General features: G+C 39.0%; 1 protein-coding gene across 1 annotated transcript in view; it reads left to right on the top strand.

Moving 5' to 3' along the window:
• The first annotated feature begins 925 nt into the window (after positions 1-925).
• Positions 926-19,485, top strand: part of PARD3B (par-3 family cell polarity regulator beta) — a 442,984-nt gene continuing 424,424 nt past the window's right edge. The window contains exons 1-2 of the mRNA XM_008066237.2: positions 926-947; positions 6,825-6,934. Of these exons, the coding sequence (XP_008064428.2) occupies positions 926-947; positions 6,825-6,934 (132 nt within the window). The remainder of the gene's footprint in view (positions 948-6,824; positions 6,935-19,485) is intronic.

Raw genomic sequence — 19,485 nt, 5'->3', positions numbered from 1 at the left:
CTTCATCACGCATGTACTCATTCATATCTGTTGTGTCACTGGTGACTATCCTGTGGACTGCTTGGCGTTTGTCCCATCATGTGTTGAACAAGTATGATTTTTGCAATCTGAAATTAAAGATAAATGTAATAAATGTTAGTCAGCTTGAACTTCTTTGCTCCTTTTAGGACAACCCTGGGAACCTCTTTTCTAATGGAGTGATATTTAAGATCCAAGTTTTTGAGATGCTAAAAATTTGCCTTGGTTTCTCTTTTGTGGTTTTTTTTTAATCCCTTGGTTTCTCTCATGTGGTTTTTTGATCCCAGTGTCTGAAAATGTGTCTCAGCTGTGACCTTTATCACAGTCCAGCACCAACCTGGTCAGGTGCTCTTGTGGCGAAAGAGCACTCTTCTCAGTACTTCACCATAAATCGTGCTGCTATTGATATCATTACCAATTTTTTTATGGGTCTCCAGATTTCTTTTTTTTTTTTTGAGTTGGAGTCTCACTCTGTTGCCCAGACTAGAGTGCAGTGGCCACTCCTGGCCACTGCAGCATCGACCTGCTGGGCTCCAGTGATCCCTCCGCCTCAGCCTTCCGAGTAGCTGGAACTACAGGCATGTGCTACCACACCCGGCTAATTTTTTGATTTATTGTAGAGATGAGGTCTCACCAAGTTGCCCAGGCGGGTCTCGAACCCGCGGATTCAGGCAATCCACTCACCTCAGCCTCCCAAGGCACGGGATTATAGGCTGAGCCACCGAACCCGGCTTGGTCTCCAGATTTCAGGGCTGTGCGGTTTGTTAGGCATCAGCTGAAAAAACCCTACCTGATGCCCATAAAATCCACACAAAAATAAAATCTAGTTGTCTTCAAAAACAAATGATATACCACTCTCACTAGTCTCTTTTATTGAGGTATTGACAGGAGTAATAGGAATTCTGGCATGACGTGTAATTCATCTTCAGGTGAGACCGTACATGCAGGGAGAGATGTAACAGGCCTGGATTTGGAATCAAGCATCTCACCAGATGTGTCCTTAAGACCATGGGTTGACGTTTGCCCCTTAGCTACTCAGCATCTACCATCCTTTCCTTTTATCTGTGTCTTTCTATCAAAATATGTTTTCCTGCTGACCTCTTTAGATTAAAAGAATTACTGCTGTATTGAAGAGATGCCATCTCCTTTCTCTGCACTTACCACATGGAGAATGTGGCCCCCAGTAGAAAAGCATCAAGTGAACAGGACTGGAATAGAAATCAAGTCCAAGAGATGTAGAAGCTTAATTTCCTGGACTTCCATTTTCTTGTTAGCTACATAAACCATAGAACTGTCTCTTTGTAGGTCTGATGCGGGACTTTGGGGGTAGTCTTCCTACATGCTCGTGTAGCCGATGAGGAAAGGTTGGACTTACAGGGGAACTTTGAGGTGATGTAGTGCCAGAACCACTACTAGAAGACAGGTTTCTGACCCAGAGTCTCTTTGCACCACATCTCTGGAGGACCCACCCGTGCTATAATGTCAAAACCATCCAAGAAGTGTTGAAGTTCAAGATAATTGAGAGGTATTGTTTTGGGTGCTGACTAGTTACAGAGTCTCTTGAAGAAATGTAATATATGAAACCAAGACACAGCCTATGCTATCTTTCTGTGCTATTAATACAGATTACCTGGCAGCATGTTTTTTTCCCCTAAATTTCTCTCTTTTTAACTTTGTAGAAGTGTTAGCCATTTAAAATTCATTTTCATCATCAATATACAGGTATAAATGTATTTTAATTCTGAGCATTTTTTTTCTGCTCATATTTATCTTGTTATCCTAAGTATCAGCAGCACTGGAAGAAAAGTATGTTTTCTTTCTTCAAACTATCTGAGTGTCTTGATAATTCAGTATCACCAAAGGAATCCCTTAGAGTGTAGGAAAATAAAGACTTGTAAACAGGTTATCATGTTAATACCAGTTTCCTTCCCCATCCTCCCACCTCACCTGTTCCTTGAGGCTCTCTACTCAACATTCTAGATATTCTTTCTTTCTGAAAATTCTGTGAGAACATGAAATCCTGGTTTTCTCATTACTTTGCATGTGATGCTATTAATAGACCTACACCTTCTTCCTCTTTTCTTTACCTCTGTTCACTCCAAGTTTATCTCTGCCCACTCATTCTGGAAGTTACTATGATTTCAGGTCTCAACTTAATATTCACCTCTGTGAACACCCAGTTGTAAACTTAGTCTTTGGTTTTTCATGCATATCTAGACATTTTAGATTAAAAGCAAATCATTTGAATACTCCATGGGCTGAAGCCAAAATTCCTGTTTTCTGTGAAACAAATCATAGCAGTTGCCAAAACGCCCCCATTGCTCTTCCCCCAGTCAAACACAAGAGTGATTTTAGGAGTCTGTCTGATGTGCCTTCTTGTTGGCTTTCTATGTGTAATCAGTGACTGAGTTCTCCTGTGTCCTCCTGTTTCTCTCCTCATTTCTCCCTGTGACAGCTGACACTCCATCACCTTCTTCACATTTTCTCCAGCCTCTATGTGCACAAGCCCCTTAGTTCTTACAGAATGTCTTGGTAGCAGTTTCACTGGGACCCCTACACCCAGAGCTCTCCAGGGATCAATCACGTAGGATGAAGTGGCAACAATATAGGTGACAAACTGGCCTTGTGGTTTTGCTCAGAAGAATCATTAATCATCTTTAAATAAATAAATCCCGGCCAGACACAGTGGCTCAAGCCCGCAATCCCAGCCCTTTGGGAGGCCAAGGCAAGGGGATTGAGTGAGCCCACAGGTTCGACACCAACCTGGGCAACATGGTGACACCTCATCTCTACAATAAAATGAAAAATAAGCCAGGTGTGGTAGTGTATGTCTGTACTTCCAGCTACTTGGAAGCCTGAGGTGGAAGGATCGCTGGAGCCCAGCAGGTCAATGCTGGGGTGGTCGTGAGTGTGCCACTGCACTCCTGCCTGGGCGACAGAGTGAGACTTCAAATGAAAAATCAATCAATCACTCAATCAATCAATCCCTGCTGTTACTCATCATAGGATGTAGAACACATGTCTTGTGACTTTTGATGTTGGCTTGTGTATAAAGCCATTGATGGTTTCCTCTGCCACCTGCATCATCATATGTTTCATGATTCTTCAAGATCTTGATTTCAATCTCTATAACTGTCTATCCTTCAAAACCCCCACAACATAATGTTGAATACTATCACCTGTCATTTAAGCCTTCTCCATCTGAAACATCCTCCAAGTTGGAGACAAATCTACCGAGAGAGAGAGAGAGAGAGAGAGAGAGAGAGATTGAGAGAGAGAGAGATTGAGATTTATACATTTGTGCTGGCCTTTATATCTTACATTATTCATTGCTGTACCAGTCTGAGCCTTTAACTAACTGCTGTCCTCTTTCAAAATTCTTTTTCTCAAAATGAATTAGGTGATTCTCCTCTGGTCTGCCTCTGTGACATTTAAAGGGGACGTTGGATAAGTACCTGTAACTCTTTGAGCACCAGTTTCACCTTCCTTAAATGGTGATTGCTTGAGAATTAGAAGATGCTCCGCCATTCACAGACAGCTGGAAACTGACTTCACCTTCTCCTCCCCTGAGAAGAAGGGAAGGCTTGACCGATGCTAATTGGTTCCGGGCCTGGGAGAACCTGATGAATCTAGACATCTTCCTAAGGATATGTACAGTGAATGTTTGGGTAAGGTTTTCCTGAGTGTGACGTAAGCCCCGAGTGTCAATGGGAAGCTTTCTAGTAGTAATTGAGCATTTCCTGGTGTGGCAACACTCTTCTCTGTGAGTCACCAGCAGGTAAATGTCCAGTTGAGGATTCCTCTGGCCCCTGTTCCAAGTAGCTATCTCTTTGGCTTCCATTAAGTTTCAGTGTGTTGACTAAATAAGATGGGGACCTGATGCTGTCTGCAGTGTGTGTTCATTGGATGGGTCCCCCAATAATCCACAGATAACATACCTGGCACACTTCATTGTTGCCTACTTTTGTGTGTGTGGAAATGTATGGAGATGCTCATTGTTTCCACGTTTCTTTCTCTAAAGGAGAAGCTGAGAGTGGATGAGCACTCTGACTGCACATCTTAATATCATGGCCTCTTGTGTATATCCTGGTCCGTGGTGGCCCCTCAGATAATATTTAACTGTGTGGAATAACATCATGTGGTCATGTGGGGCTTTCGGCTTTAAAGTACTTAAAATTCCCATTTTATTTAGGCCTTACATTCTGTGACTTTTAAATTATGATTCTAAGGAATACTATTGTTCCTTGAGCTGAGCTGGCGGCTTTTGCCTCTAAAATCTAATCATACTTCTATGGAAAAAAGTATGGAGATTTCTCAAAGGTCTAAAAATTGAATTATCATTTGACCCAGCAATCCCACTACTAGGGATCTACCCAAAGAAAAAGAAATCAATATATAAAAAAAGATACCGGCACTCATATGCTCATTGTACCACTATTCACAATAGCTAAACCATGGAATCAACCTAAGTGCCCACCAACAATTGACTGGAAATTGACTGGAAAGAAAATGTGGTATGTATACACACACACACACACACACACACACACACACACACACACACACACACACACAAAACATGGAATACTATGCAGCCATAAAAAAGAATGAAATCATGTCCTTTGCAGCAACATGGATGGAGCTAGCGATCATCATCCTAAGTGAACTGACTCAGAAACAGAAAACCCAGTGCTGCATGTTCTCACTCATATGTGGGAGCTAAATGGTCACAACGATGTAAATAATAGACACTGGGGTCACTAATAAGGGGGATTAGGGTTCAGAAACTACCTATGGGGCCCAATGTTCACTATCTGGGGAATGGGCCACCTGAGGTGCAAACCCTACCACTACACCATATGCTCATGTAACAAACGTGCACTTGTACCCTCTGAATCTAAAATTTAAAAAAACTAATAATAAAAATAATTTATCTGAAAAATACTAATGAATAGCACTTTTTCTCATTTCTGAACTCTTTTCCAATTCCATCTTTTTTTGGCAAAAGTTTTAACTTGTAAGGCTATCTTTGGTTTAACACAGAATTAGATTTTACTATTGGAATTTATAAATTATATATATGAATTAACTGAAAAGGCAATATTACTAAAATTGTCAATCACTAAAATTTTCATTTCTATGGCCCTAACTCAACTTGTTTTTTGACAATGAAGTAATACCTTGGTAGACCATATTGTTTTTCCTTTTCGTTTGTTTTCTCCAATTGAAGATGAGCAACTTGCAGTATATTGGCCTGGTTAAATACTTGGAAACAAACCAGAGTTTTATGGATTTTGCCCATTTTCTTCTAATTTTAAAGATAATGGATTGTTGCTGAGTTTATTACACTTATACTGACTTGTTCATTTCATGTTACTGGAAATTGAGGAGCTTAATCTGAAAGGAACTTAGTTTTCTTTCCCTGAGGGAGGAAAAAAATATTGGTATGGGACTAGGATCCTATTTACTTAAGATTTTATGATGCTTTTCCTTGCTTCTATTTTTCTTGTTTTTTTAAAAAATGTTTTATTCAGATAACAAGTGTCAACCACATGATTGTTGGTTGGCAGTTGGTTAAGAAGTTTCAGAAATGGAGATGGGGGTGGAGGAATAACGTAGTGATGTGTCTACTAATAAAAAAGAAACAAAGGAATGTGAACTTGGACTTTATAGTACCTTTTGGCATAGGTCTGTATCCTGAGTAGCACATTAATTTCTTATTATGAAAAAATTGTTTTTTAAAACATCTATCTGAACAAGGGTGGAAAATATTAGCAATTATATGTTTTGTAGAAAATAAGTATATTGAAGCACATGTAAAAATTAGGTTTGTAAATAACCTACAAAATGGATGTTCCTTTAAACTGCAATCACTTGAGGGAGTTAGGGAATGATTTGTAGAGTATTGATAAATGGGAAATTGCCTTTCCACTGTTTTTTACTCTTTTCCCAAAAGTACACAAATAAAATGTTAATTTTTATATGAGAGCGATTTTTAAACTGCAAGCAGATTTTTTAAGATTTTTCCTCTATAGTGGCCAAATTTGTATGAAACAAATTATTTTAGGCCTAATTGCAGTCAAAGCAGTTAGGCCACTAGCTCTGCTGAGGTTGAATTTCATTTGAACTTTCTAATAGTATGATCTTTTTTTCAAAATTTAATAACTGACTCAAATATTTAATAGTGGAAGCTTTTATTAAATTAAAAAGAAATCAGGATATATTTTTAGAAGAACTAACTTATTTTCTTTATCAGTTCTATCTACTTTAGGAGAAAAGGAGGAGATGGAAGTAATCTCTTTGTGTACTTAAATAGACATTAATGCTATAACCCCAGCAAATAATTTATTTCAGTCTATATCATTATTCAGAAGATTTGGGAAGCACCAAATGCCAGTAATAACTATACTTCTGGCTCTATTGAATAGCAAATTACACTGACTGTGTGAACCTCTTCGTTCGTCTGCTGGATAATCATTCCTTTTAATACTCACATATATTTTCCAGATCAGTTTTTAGATTGCACACTGTCAACTCTGGCACTGGCTAACGTTTCTGCTCAATACAATGGCTCATTTTGAAATGCAAGTGGGGAAAGAGGAGAGTGGAAAGATTTTGTTTCCATGTGTCCTTCTATCAATGGATGACAAAAGATCATTAACTGGATTAATTTACAAGCATCCTTAGAAATAGGATGTTTTTACATAAAAGCACGTTGTAAACCTTTTTAATTAAAGTGCACCATGCCACACACCATCTTCCCCCCAGGGTTCTTCTGACCTCTGACTTCTCGCTTTGTCCCCCAGGCACTCCACTGCTGGTGAGGAGGAGCAGTGACCCAGCGCCAGGCCCACCTGCTGGTGCCCAGCCTGGCGTGTCACACCCTGGTGGCCAGAGTCTGAAACCAGTCGTTCCAGTAAGTATCCTGCTGTTTGCCTTTCTAATGAAAGATCAAAGCGACTTGGGCATAGACTACCTGGGACCTTGCAATCTTGATACGTAGTTAGAGATCTTTGGGTAGGAGATATATTATTATGTATAGCATTAGTTAGAGATCTTTGGGTAGGAGATATATTATTATGTATAGCATTAGCAAGTATGAGATGGTACCCATCAATTGTTACAGAGATAGCTGCTATTTATATAGCATTGATGATGGCCAAGCACTGTTTTAAGTGCTTTGCATTAAAGTCATCAAGCTACAGGAAGGTAAGCACAGATTTTTTTATTCATTTTACTGATAATGAAATTGAGGCACAGGGAGGTTTAGTAATTTGTTTAAGGTCGTATAGCTAATAAGTGGCAGAGCTAGGAATTTTGCCCAGGTGGTCTGGCTCCGAAGTCCACGCTTTCAAGCAGCACGCTATACTATTCTATTTCTTTCACCCCCTGCTACAGCATGGGGCAGAATCAAGTGCTTTGCAAAGCCAAACCATGGTGAATGGCGAGACAGTTTCAAGCTCCCAGGATTACGGATATGTCATGGATTTCTAGAACTCTGAAATCAAATTGAAGAAAAATAAAATTAAGTACCAGAAGTGCTCATAACCAGATATACTTATAATCGCGGTACTTACAACTGATAGGCTAAATGGAGGATAATTTCCTGAAGAGATGATATTCTCCTTGTACACAGGACTGTGGGAGCTTTCTGCTAAATCCTCAGTTGCTCTGAAGAGCTGTCATGGTGGCTAATGCTCTCCAACAGCCTGAGAGTCGGATTTTGGTTAATGGATGTATATCGTTGGAATAGGTGATCTTCAATAACATAACCATATTAAGAAGTTTCCTAAAAGCAAGACTGTTTTTCATGTTGTCTTGCTGTCTATAGCACCTCCCAGCAGGTCTAGGCTGCGGTGGCCGGGAGCGGCCACTACACTCCAGACTGGGCAACAGAGTAAGACTCCAACTCAAAAAAAAAAAAAATTATTTATGGCTATACAAGGATGCTGAATGAATTAAACAGATTTTTCCCATGTGGTATATAATATGATAATCAAGAACCAATGCCATCCGGGCTCGGTGGCTCAGCCTGTAATCCCGCGCCTTTGGGAGGCTGAGGTGAGTGGATTGCCTGAGCCCGCGGGTTCGAGACCCGCCTGCACAGAGAGACCTCATCTCTACAATAAATCAAAAAATCAGCTGGGCGTGGTAGTGCATGCCTGTAATTCCGGCTACTTGGAAGGCTGAGGCGGAAGGATCGCCGGAGCCCAGCAGGTCGAGGCTGCGGTGGCCGGGAGCGGCCACTGCACTCCAGTCTGGGCGACAGAGTGAGACTCCAACTCAAAAAAAAAGAACCAATGCCAATGTATGTGAGAATCAGTATACCAAGTCACTGCATATTTACCAATAGGTTTGTGGCAATACTGTAGCATTTCTTAAACAAGGAAATAGATGTCTTGTATTTTAGATGTAATGTTTTTTCACCATCCTATTTAAAGCTTTATCCTTTTAAAAAGGAAATATATTTAATGGAATAGTAGTAAAAATCAAGTGTGTGTGTGTTCTACTTTAATATAAGTACAAACAAAACCAGTATGAGGTATGACATGTTGTTGTTGTTTTTTAAACTCACACTGATTGAGACTATGTTAAGCCTAATTATACTAGATTGGGGGAAGATAACTATTAAATGAGAGAATTACATAAAACAGAACTACAATTTAGTGCTTACTTTTATGATGTTTTTATATCCTAAAATAAGAGTGCGTCCGATTAATGTGTTATATTGTTTCCAGAAAATCTACCAATGTTTATTTCCATATTTCTATCACTTTGACTCTATACTGAAACCAATTGAAATGGTATCAACATTGCTTTCCCTAGAGGAAATGATGGCTGCTGTCTATCTGACAGATTCTGTAGCCTCACCAAAATACACCATCAGTGAGTTCCAAGTTGGGCAGGGGGCAGAAAGATATATTATCAATAGCAAAGATGCCCCTCATAGTTCAAGAAGAAATGCTGGCACCCATGATCCTTGCACCCCACCCTTATGCAAGTTATCAAACATGTCAACAGCAAGAAAGAAAAACATGTATTTCCTTGTAGTTGTCTCTGTGGGTGATAGAGAGCAGACCTGAGACCCAAAGAGTCTGGTCCCTTGTCTTTGTGTGGAATAGTGGCACATCTTAGACTTCTGGTGCTTAAAAGTGTAAATTTACCTCCATGAATGTGTTAAGCCTTAGCATTCCAAGGGCACAGACACTGTGTCTTATTTATCTTTTTTTTTTTTTTTGAGTTGGGGGTCTTTCTCAGTCACCCAGAGTGAAGTGTAGTGGCACACTCACAGCCACCCCATCATCAACCTGCTTGGGCTCTGGTGATCCTTCCGCCTCAGCCTTCCACATAACCAGAACTACAGGCATGTACTACCAAGCCCGGCTAATTTTTTTTTTTATTTTTATTGTAGAGACGAGGTCTCGCCAAGTTGCCTGGGCTGGTCTCGAACCCACAGGCTCAGGCAATCTACTCGCCTTGACCTCCCAAAGTACTGGGATTACAGGCTGAGCCACTGAGCCCAGCTTTCATTTATCTTTGTCTAGTGCCAAGAACATGGATGGCACTCATGTGTGTGTTTTGAACTTGGGAATGCAGGACACATGTCAGTCTGGGAAAAGTAAGTTCTCAGCAATTAACCAGCTTACTAATTAATTAATAATTAATGTGGCCGGGCTCAGTGTCTCAGCCTGTAATCCCGCGCCTTTGGGAGGCCGAGGTGAGTGGATTGCCTGAACCCACGGGTTCAAGACCCGCCTGGGCAGCGAGACCTCATCTCTAGAATAAATAAAAAAAAAAATCAGCTGGGCGTGGTAGCGCATGCCTATAATTCCGGCTACTCGGAAGGCTGAGGCGGAAGGATCGCCGGAGCCCAGCAGGTGAGGCTGCGGTAGCCGGGAGCGGCCACTGCACTCCAGTCTGGGCGACCGAGTGAGACTCCAACTAAAAAAATAATAATAATTAATGTGACCCAGCCATTCTTTCTGTTCCCCAAAAAAGACCCTACCTGGTGAATATTTTCCTCAAGGTCTGTCCACCTCAGGCAAGAGACAGATAGTTTAACGGCCCTGTTGTACAAATGTTAACAAGGACACTTAGGTGTATCTGTTTTCTAGAAGAAGGGGTGTGTGTGTGTCGGGGGGGTGTGTGTGGGTGGGTGTGTGTAGGTGTGTGTGTGTGTGTTATAACTTTGTTAATATATACCTGAAATTCAAGTTTATAGACAATTTAGGCCTACGTTATTACTGCATTATCAAGTATGCATAGCCACTAATCACATGCGGCTATTAAGCACTTGAAATGTGTCTGATCCAAATTGAAAGTGGGATATTCACACTGGATTTCAAAGACTGAAGTATGAAAAAAATAATGTATAGCCAGGCATGGTAGCGCACACCTATAATTCCAGCTACTTGGAAGGCTGAGGTGGAAGGGTCACCTGAGCCCAGCAAGTCTAGGCTGCAGTGGCCATGAGTGTGCCATTGCCCTCCAGTCTAGGCATCAGAGTGAGACTCCAACGCAAAAAAGAAAAAGAAAAAAAGAACCTAAAAAGTTCTCATTAATAATTAATATATTTAATAATGTGTATGGTATATTGTATTGATTAAAATACATTGTTAAAATTATTTTATAATTTTATACCTGTTTATTTTTACATTTTTAACATGGCTACTAGAAAACTTAAAATTACCTCTGTGTTTTTTTCTATTTTATTGGGCAGTGTTGCTCTAGACAATAAAATTAGATATAGCACTAATGAAATGATTTGAGACTCTTGGGGAGAGATCTTTGAGCCCCTCATCACCTCTTGGGTGACAGTGAGATGAGATTTGCCCAGGGCAGCCCTGGTTCATGCCTGTTGTCCTGACGTAATTATTAATCATGTCTCCACTGACTCTCAGAGATGTCCATATATGGATTATAAATTATGTGGCACCCACATATAGCCCTGTTGTTGCTTGTACTGTTTGTTTGCTCAGTGATAAGAGATGAAAACCGTTCAGGGAAACCACAGGCACACAGTGCAGCACACTGCAGCACACTTGCAGCCATGTGGCCAGGACTTGTGAGTTGGGCTCGAGACTTCATACTCCTTTCCATCTCTAGGGTTTCATGCTTGGTGCCTCTTCCTCCAATTCAGCTGCTCCATGCTCAATTCCTATGACTTGATAAGTGGTGATGAGTGTGAGAAGTGTCTGATAATGCAGGCATGTATCAACTAATATGAAAAATAATTGCTTAAAAAGCTATATTCAATTGCTATATTAGCCCAACATCCAAGGGAAAAAAAAACACACATGCAATCAAAATTTCCATCTCTTGAATAGTGTGTTCACATGTAAGTAATTCACAGATGGCAGAACCCCAAGTGGGTTATGTTCAATCATTCCCAAGAAATGAAACTTACTTAAAACCCACAGCATAAGAAGCTATAAGGATGAATATTTGACACATTTGATTATGTTGAAATATTGCCTTTAAAGCCACAGTTGATGACGGTTGTTTTTAGTTGCACTCCATTGGGCTTACTGCAGAAGGAAGGGTTTTCACTGCTGCCCAGGGGTATGTGTTTTTGAAAAGTTGGAAAAGTTACACTTGTTTTCTGGCTGATTAAGTTATTACAAATTGGTTATTGAAGATGTACCTCTCAGACACAGCAGAGTTTTTAAAAGGGCTTAAATTAGAGAAATCACTTTTCTGCCAGTGTCGTATTCTCCCGGTCTCAGTGTTTGGTACTGAGAGTACCAGCAGACACACGGTGTGGATATTTTTGTTTTCTTTCTTCTTCTTTTCATAAACCTACCCAGTTATTAGAATAATACAATTATTGATGGGCAGATAGCAATGGCTGTGTATCTTTCAAGATATGAGCAAGTCCATTTCTACTGACGGCTTTTGAATTAAAAAGCAAAAATCCTGGGAACAGGATATTTTGGTGAGAGTCTGTGGGACTTCTTACCTTCCTTGATTGTAACCTGGTGTTCTTGCCTTAAGGGCATGCCATAAAACCAAGTTCTTGAAATTGATGTTCCTGAACTTTCAGATAGAACAGAACTCTAAAACAGATGTGATTTTTTAAAAATATCCGGTTAACTACTATGGTTGTTTTGTATCTTAATGACTGTTTATAGTTTTGAATTTAACCCCTAAGGCAAGTTGATCCTGCAGGGTGAGTAAATTAAAAAGTAGATTCCTGAAAAATTATAATACTGTGTGCTTGTTCTTAGATAGTAAATGACATTGTTTGCTCTATAAGCTTTACTTGTCTTGCATCACCAAAACAAAGAACATCTTGATCTTTTAAAAGTCCATGTTTATAATTTATACATTTTATTACAAAGAAATAAGCTGGCAATATTTGAGACTGCCCGTGGATAGATTTTAGGGGCTCTGTTAACTCTCTCAAGTTTTATGCCTTGGCATGGTGTGTGTGTGTGTGTGTGTGTGTGTGTGTGTGTGTGTGTGTGTGTGTTTCATGAAAGAAACTCTTGTCTTTCTTCAGATTTTAAAAGACCAAAGAATCAAGAACCCCTGTTTGGGGAGTTAGAATAAATAATGTAGGGAAGCCACCAATTCTCAGAGAATGAGGAATGATAGCCATCAAGAAGTAGATAATTATCATCCCCCCCTGTAAACATGTATTAAATAATAAAGGTTACTTCATCATTATCTTGTTAATCCAACATTTAGTATGTAAATTCAAGATTTTAAGATGAGTAGAAGTTTTAAAATTTCATCATTGAGAGACCAAAAGTAACTCTTTCATCAGTAGCAACACAATTGCAAGCAACTCTAAGATTGGGGCAAAGGAGAAAGACTAGTTATAGGAAGACACCTTAAGGTGAAGGCTTTCCAGTTGTCCTATGTGATCTACTGGGGAGAGAAGTCCCAGTGCTCTTTGGAAGTTTTGAGATTTTATCAGCAAAGCTGGTAGCGGGTAGAGACAATATTTCCTATGAATATAGCCTTCTTTGTGTCTTGCATGCAATGCAATGGAGTCTTGATTTGAGAAATTTCTCCCTTGTATGTGACACATTCTTCCATGTCTGTCTCATATATTGAAATTATAGTTGATGTTGCTCCTGAATTAATCCTCTCAGATCCATGAAAGAAATCATTGAGATATTACAGGGATATTTAAATAGCTTCACATTTGGGATTAAGATCACTGCATTGTCACTGAGATGTCAGAGAACTTTTGGTTGTGGGTTGCTATCAAAATCCAACATCAAGCCTAGCAAACATTGTAAATGAACGAGCTTATTTTTTCTATCCATTAGATATACAGTTAAGTATCTGTAGGAGCACTGGAACAAAATAACAGTTGTAGACACTGATGTGTATTAGAAAGAAGGCTCTACCCATTGTCTTCTGATGGGAAGAGATGGGTGCTTAAGAGGAAAGGGAGGGAGAAATAGCATGTAATATATAACTGCATTATTTAGAGAGATATTGAAGCTACAAAAGGTCTTTCTTTTTTTCCCCCTGACACAGTGATTTAATAATAGTTCTGGTGTTTGTAACTCCAGCTGTTCACGCTGTGTGCTGATAAGACAAGAGCTTGGAGACACATTGCAACGATGGTTTTCATATGGCTTTGTTTTTAAGAGATAAAGCTGCCATCCAATATTGCATGAGGCCAAGTGTTTTACTGGGTTTGGCAAGTTTAGGCAGCTTAATTTTTGAAGAAGTTGTGCTTGTAAGACTCGAGTTCAGGTAGGGAAGCCCAATTTACTCTTTAACAGAATTTTCACCCTAGCCTGCAGAAGGTAGGGAAGTATATTTGGATTTTCTGAGTGCCTGTACCATGACTAAGCAAGGAAACTGAGGGACGGGACCCCATTCAGGTATGTGCTCCCCTGTTCTTGAGTCTAATCTAAAACCGAAAGTCTAACAGAAGGATCACTATTCAGAGGTCAATTTCAGAAATTAAAAAAGTTAACAATGAGATTTTTTTTCTTTGCTATTTTGACTTGATCTGCACATAATGAAAATTGAATTGCTTTGCTATCATATCAAAATAATGGATGAATCCCTTAGCCGTCCAAGCTTTCTGCTCTATGACATCTGGGAGGCCTAAAGACAGGGTTTCTGTCCTCAATAAATTTTCAGCCTAGTTCTGAAGACCAGATCTAGACAGCAAAACAGCCTTAATCTGCAAGCATGGACCAGACAATCAAATAGCACTTTTAACAGTCATAGTGAGCGTTCATTGCCTTCAGTCTGCACTGTGGCGCTCCGCTCAGCCTCCTGAGCCCCCAAGGCAGTTGCCTGTGCAATATCTCCACTAGCCTTGTTGCTCTGAAATAGAGCTGCTTGGTCACATGTCTGCATTTTTCAAAAGTGTGAGCTCTTCAGAGGCACAGGCCAGTATATTCATGTTTGTATTCAGGCCCTCAGGCACAGTGCCTGGTACATAAGAGGTTATCACAAATAGATGACTAGATAATAGAAGCTTTTATTTCTGAGATGGGCAAGATGAATGCAGCCACTTTTAACTGATTTTCACTCATTTTCTAAAGATGCGTATATGTATAATATACATGGTAAAATTCCCTATTTAGCATACTGTTCTATTCCCCCAAATAGTTTCAGTTTAGAATTTTCTGTTTAGGACCATGTGCTACCTGTTTCTTAGTGTTGTCAAGGAGAGAGAGGTGTTTAGAGGTAAGTTCTCCACTTGGGGTTTAAAATGTGATTTGGTGACTGAGGTCAGCAGTTTGAATTGTGAGGCCTGCTTTATCTTCCTTCAATTCTATCAATGACTTCAGCATTGGAATTGGTTCTGAGAAAGAATAGAAATTACAGGAAGAGAACACACCATGATCATTCTGGACAAGAACCGTTATGAAGTCCAAATTTACAAGTGACACTGATCATGTGAACAGAGGATGGAAATTAGTATGCGGGCCGCAGAGGCAGTTATCTGGGCTCTGTCTCTTTGTCATCAAATCTGTTTGTTCTGAAATCATAAAGTTAGTGATCTTGGTGGATATAGCTTTGTAATTTTCTAATTTCAAGCCATTTAGAAAGTCTTGGTTAGACTAGAAATTTATGGACAGTTTCTTATATCTATTGTATGGATATAAGATGACCCCTTCTAAATTTTCCTGTAATTCCATCTTCTTTAAGAAATTTTTCTGGTTTCAATTGATTTGGAAGAAAATAAAATTACTCCTGATATGTGAATTAATGAAAGCATATGGGAACATTTACAAGGTGTTTCTTGGCAAAGCACTAATAAACATCTCAATCTAACTTTAGCAGTACTGGCAGATGTAATTTGACAGTGTTTGAAATTTGGCAAAAATGATGTTTAAAGCAATTTTATTTTAAAGATCAAGATCCTGTGTCTGGTTGCGCCAATAACTGTGACCCTGAGAAAATTATTTAGATAGTGGATGATTTCCTCAGACATTTTATGTAACTAAAGGGACATAACAAATAGAGAAACTATAGGAACCTCATTTGCTCTTATGAACTTAAACATTCAGATTAGTGACTTCAAAGTTTCAGACGTGAAGTATTAACTTGGTTGGTACAAACTCAACTTTAAATTTCATTTTAAGGTCTCAATATTCTTAAGTGTTCATGGAATTAGATTATCTTTCCATTCAAAATACCAATTACCTGTTTTTATTGGTCAAGTGAATAATATCAAGAAATATTTTTAGAGTGCATACATATGCACAAAGGTAGGAGCATAAAAGCCCACACATGCATCCTTAAATTCCTTAGAGGAAAGCTACTACTTAGATCTCAGGACTGGCGTGTGAGTAGCCATGCTGCTTTGAAGTGAAAGTCTGTAACTGTGTCTTCTGTGTGTTCTGAACTTCTATACGACCCTTCCATGTTGTGGACATTTAGGAAAGATGGATGGCACAGGAGAAAAGGGTTAATGAGAGTTCACCTTGAGAAGGAGCAGGACAATTAGCCTTGACAGGAAGAGGAAATCTTTTCTTTTTCTTGGTTGTGGGGTGTGATTCACAGAAATTTCTTCTGATGGGGGATATTCTTTCTTTCTTTTTTTCTTTTTTTTTCTCACCACATACATGCGTCTGAAGTACAAGTTTCGTTTTGGTTTCTACTTTCAAAATCTTGTCATAGACTGACATTGTACAGGCATTTAAAAGAGTTTTCTTTCTTAGGAAAGTGGCCCCCTTCCTAATAGCTCTGTACTTTAAAATAGAATCCTGATTTAGATGAATCACATTTTAAAAGTAGCTACTGTGTGTGTTTTGTGCTTGTGGAAACATATAGCGTCCTTATAAGCAGCATGAGAGCCTGTCACCACACTGCTTTTGATGTCTGATTAGATGATCATAGGGACATCTGGAGGGAGTTAGTTCTGAAGTAACTGGTGTGAGGTACTGGAGAATCCAAAGCCTTCTGACAGGCTTAAACCATTAAAAAAAAAATTGCTGCTTTTAGCAAATCTTTTAAAACTTGCAGCTGGCTGAAAATTTTCAGACTGACAGAGTCCTGATATTTTTTAACTGATTTCATAGACAGAACTCTCTACCTTTTAAGCAAAGAATGGGTAAGTAGTATTTGCTACAAAAATTCTCACTTTAAAAGGAAAAAAGTGGATACTAAAAGCATCAGAATTTAGAATTTATCGACTTGCTTTAAAGAAATTGTTGTCACCTTTTTCTCTGCCCTTAATTCTAATGACTGTGTCAATCTCCCAAGATTTCTTAATTTTTAAATAAAATATATTTGACATTCACCTATATTCTTATAAAGATCCAAAGATAAACAATAGGCATCAAAGTGATTGATATTGTTATACTGTGATATCAAATGTTTAGAGCAGCTACCAAAAGTTACTGTATTTATCTAGGCAAAATTATATTTGAGTAGTCTCATGAAATATAGGCAATTTTTAGTTAAAGACTGAATCACTTGTCCAATGAGGTTTTCTTTGTTTGAGATGATTCCTTATTGTTTAATGAATACAATTATTATATATTTACAAAACCTGGCCACATATATATCATATATATAAATTCTCCTGCCTTGAAACCATTGAGCATTCTCCATGCCTTTAGAATGCATTGTATATTTCTTGGTATGGCTTTTACTTTAAAGCTTTTTTCTCTTTTTTAAATTGTGGTAAGGCATGCATAACATTGACCATCTTATCCATTTTTGAGTGTACAGCTGAGTGATATAAGTACATTCATGTTGTATATTTGTTATCACCTGTCTCCAGAGCTCTTCATCTTGCAACACTGAAACTCTGTACTCATTAAAGAATAAATTTCTACTTTCTCCTCCCCCAGCCCCTGGCAACTACCAGCTACTTTTCCCCTGTATGATTTTTACTACACTGGGTACCTCATACAGGCAGAATCATGTAGAATCTGTCCTTCTGTGACTGACTTATTTCACTTTGCAAAACGTCCTTAAACTTCACTTATGTCACAGCATGTATCAGAATTTTCTTCCTTTTTAAGACTGAATATTCCATTGTATGGATAAACCACATTTTGCTTATCTATTCATCCCTTGATGAACACTTAGGTGGTTTCCACATTTTACCTGTTGTAAACAAGGCTGCTATAAACTTGGGTGCACAAATATCTTTTCAAGACTCTGCTTTCAGTACTTTCAGGTATATACCCAGAAGAAGGATGGCTGGATCATATATTTCTTCTATTTTTCATATTTTGAGGATCCACCAAAATGTTTAGCACAGAGATGTACCATTTTAAGTTCCCACCAACAGCATGCAAGGGTTTCAATTTCTCCACATCCTTGTCAACACTTGTTATTTTCTGTTTTGCTTTGTCTATAGTAACCATTCTAATGAATGTGAGATGATATTTCACTGTGGTTTTGATTTGTATTTGTATTTCCCTAACAGTTAGTGACATTGAAGATCTTTTGAAGTATGTATTATCCATTCATATATATTCTATGGACAAATATCTTTTAAAGTCTTTTACCTAATTTTGAACCGGGTTAGTTTTATTTTTTGTGTTTGAGTTTTTAGGAGTTCTCTATATATTCTGCATTTTAATCCCTTAGTAGATATATGATTTGCAAATATATTATCCCTTTCTGTAGGTTGTGTTTTCACTCCATTGATTGTATCTTTTGCATAAAACTTTTAATTTTCATGAAGTTCGGTTTGTCTATTTTTTTCCTTTTGTTGCCTGTGCTTTTTGTGTCACGTCTAAGAAATCATTGCCAAATCCAATGGTATGAAGATTTTGCCTCATGTTTTCTTCTAAGAGTTTTTTGTCTTAGCTCTTGCATTTAGATCTTTAATTCATTTTGAGTTAATTATTGTATGTGGTGTTAGGTAAGGGTCCAAATTCATTCTTTTGCCTGTGAACATCCAGTTTCCCCAGCACCATCTGCTAAAGATGATTTTTTCCCCACTGAATGGTCTTGGCATCATCACGGAAAATCATTTGACCATGTATGTGTGGGTTGATTTCTGAGTTCTTAATATGGCTTTTGCAACCTAATCCCAGCCTGTGTGCTTAGCTTTATCTCTAGTCACACTGCATGGAGTACCCTGTGTGTGCTACTTACCATTTTTCACACATGCAAAGAATGCTTCTGTCTGTGGCCCTTTGCCTGTTTCTTCTGCTGGAGAAATGACAAATATTATCTGACCCCCTTTCCCTGGTGAGCATCCCATGGCAATGGTCTCTCTCTTGCTCTCTCTCCCTCTCTCTCTCTTTTGTAAATGAATCCTTCCCCATCTTCTCTCTGTTTCAGGCAGAATTTACCACTTCCCCCCATCATACACTGGAATATCTCTATTGTAATTCATTCTACCTCATGTTACAGTTTTCTGTATTTTATGTTTCCCATACTAGACTCAGAATATAGTTTTCTACATTGAAGACATTATAATTTTCTATTGTATGTCTTCCTTACTAGACCCAGAACTTAGCAGTTTGCCTAAAGAACAACAGCATTTATATATAGTTTATGTAAGAAATGAAGTATAGGCCGGGCTCGGTGGCTTAGCCTGTAATCCCAGCACTTTGGAAGACCGAGGCGAGTGGATTGCCTGAGCCCGGGGGTTCGAGACCCAACCAGGCAACTTGGTGAGACCTCATCTCTACAATAAATAAAAAATTATCCAGATGTGGTGGCACATGCCTGTAGTTCCTGCTACTTGGAAAGCTGAGGTGGAAGGATCACCGGAGCCCAGTAGGTCAAGGCTGTGGTGGCTGGGAGTGTACCACTGCACTCCAGCCTGGGCAACAGAGTAAGACTCTAACTCAAAAAAAAAAAAAAAAGAAAGAAATGAAGTACATTTCCTGATCACATCATTGCTCATTTCAACCACAAAGCAATTTAATTTCACTTTTCATAGCATCGGTCTGTATTCTAGTTCTGCCAACAAGTGACATTCTCCAGCATGTCATGGAAGGAGGACCTTTTCTTTTTTGTGTGTGTGTGTTGGAGTCTCACTCTGTCGCCCAGACTGGAGTGCAGTGG

The sequence above is a fragment of the Carlito syrichta genome, unplaced genomic scaffold (genome assembly GCF_000164805.1).
Source record: "Carlito syrichta isolate Samal-C Ts95f unplaced genomic scaffold, Tarsius_syrichta-2.0.1 Scaffold308865, whole genome shotgun sequence".
Taxonomy (NCBI): Eukaryota; Metazoa; Chordata; class Mammalia; order Primates; family Tarsiidae; genus Carlito; species Carlito syrichta.
The sequence above is the reverse complement of the archived record's forward strand: the minus strand, read 5'-3'. Positions and strand labels throughout refer to the sequence as shown.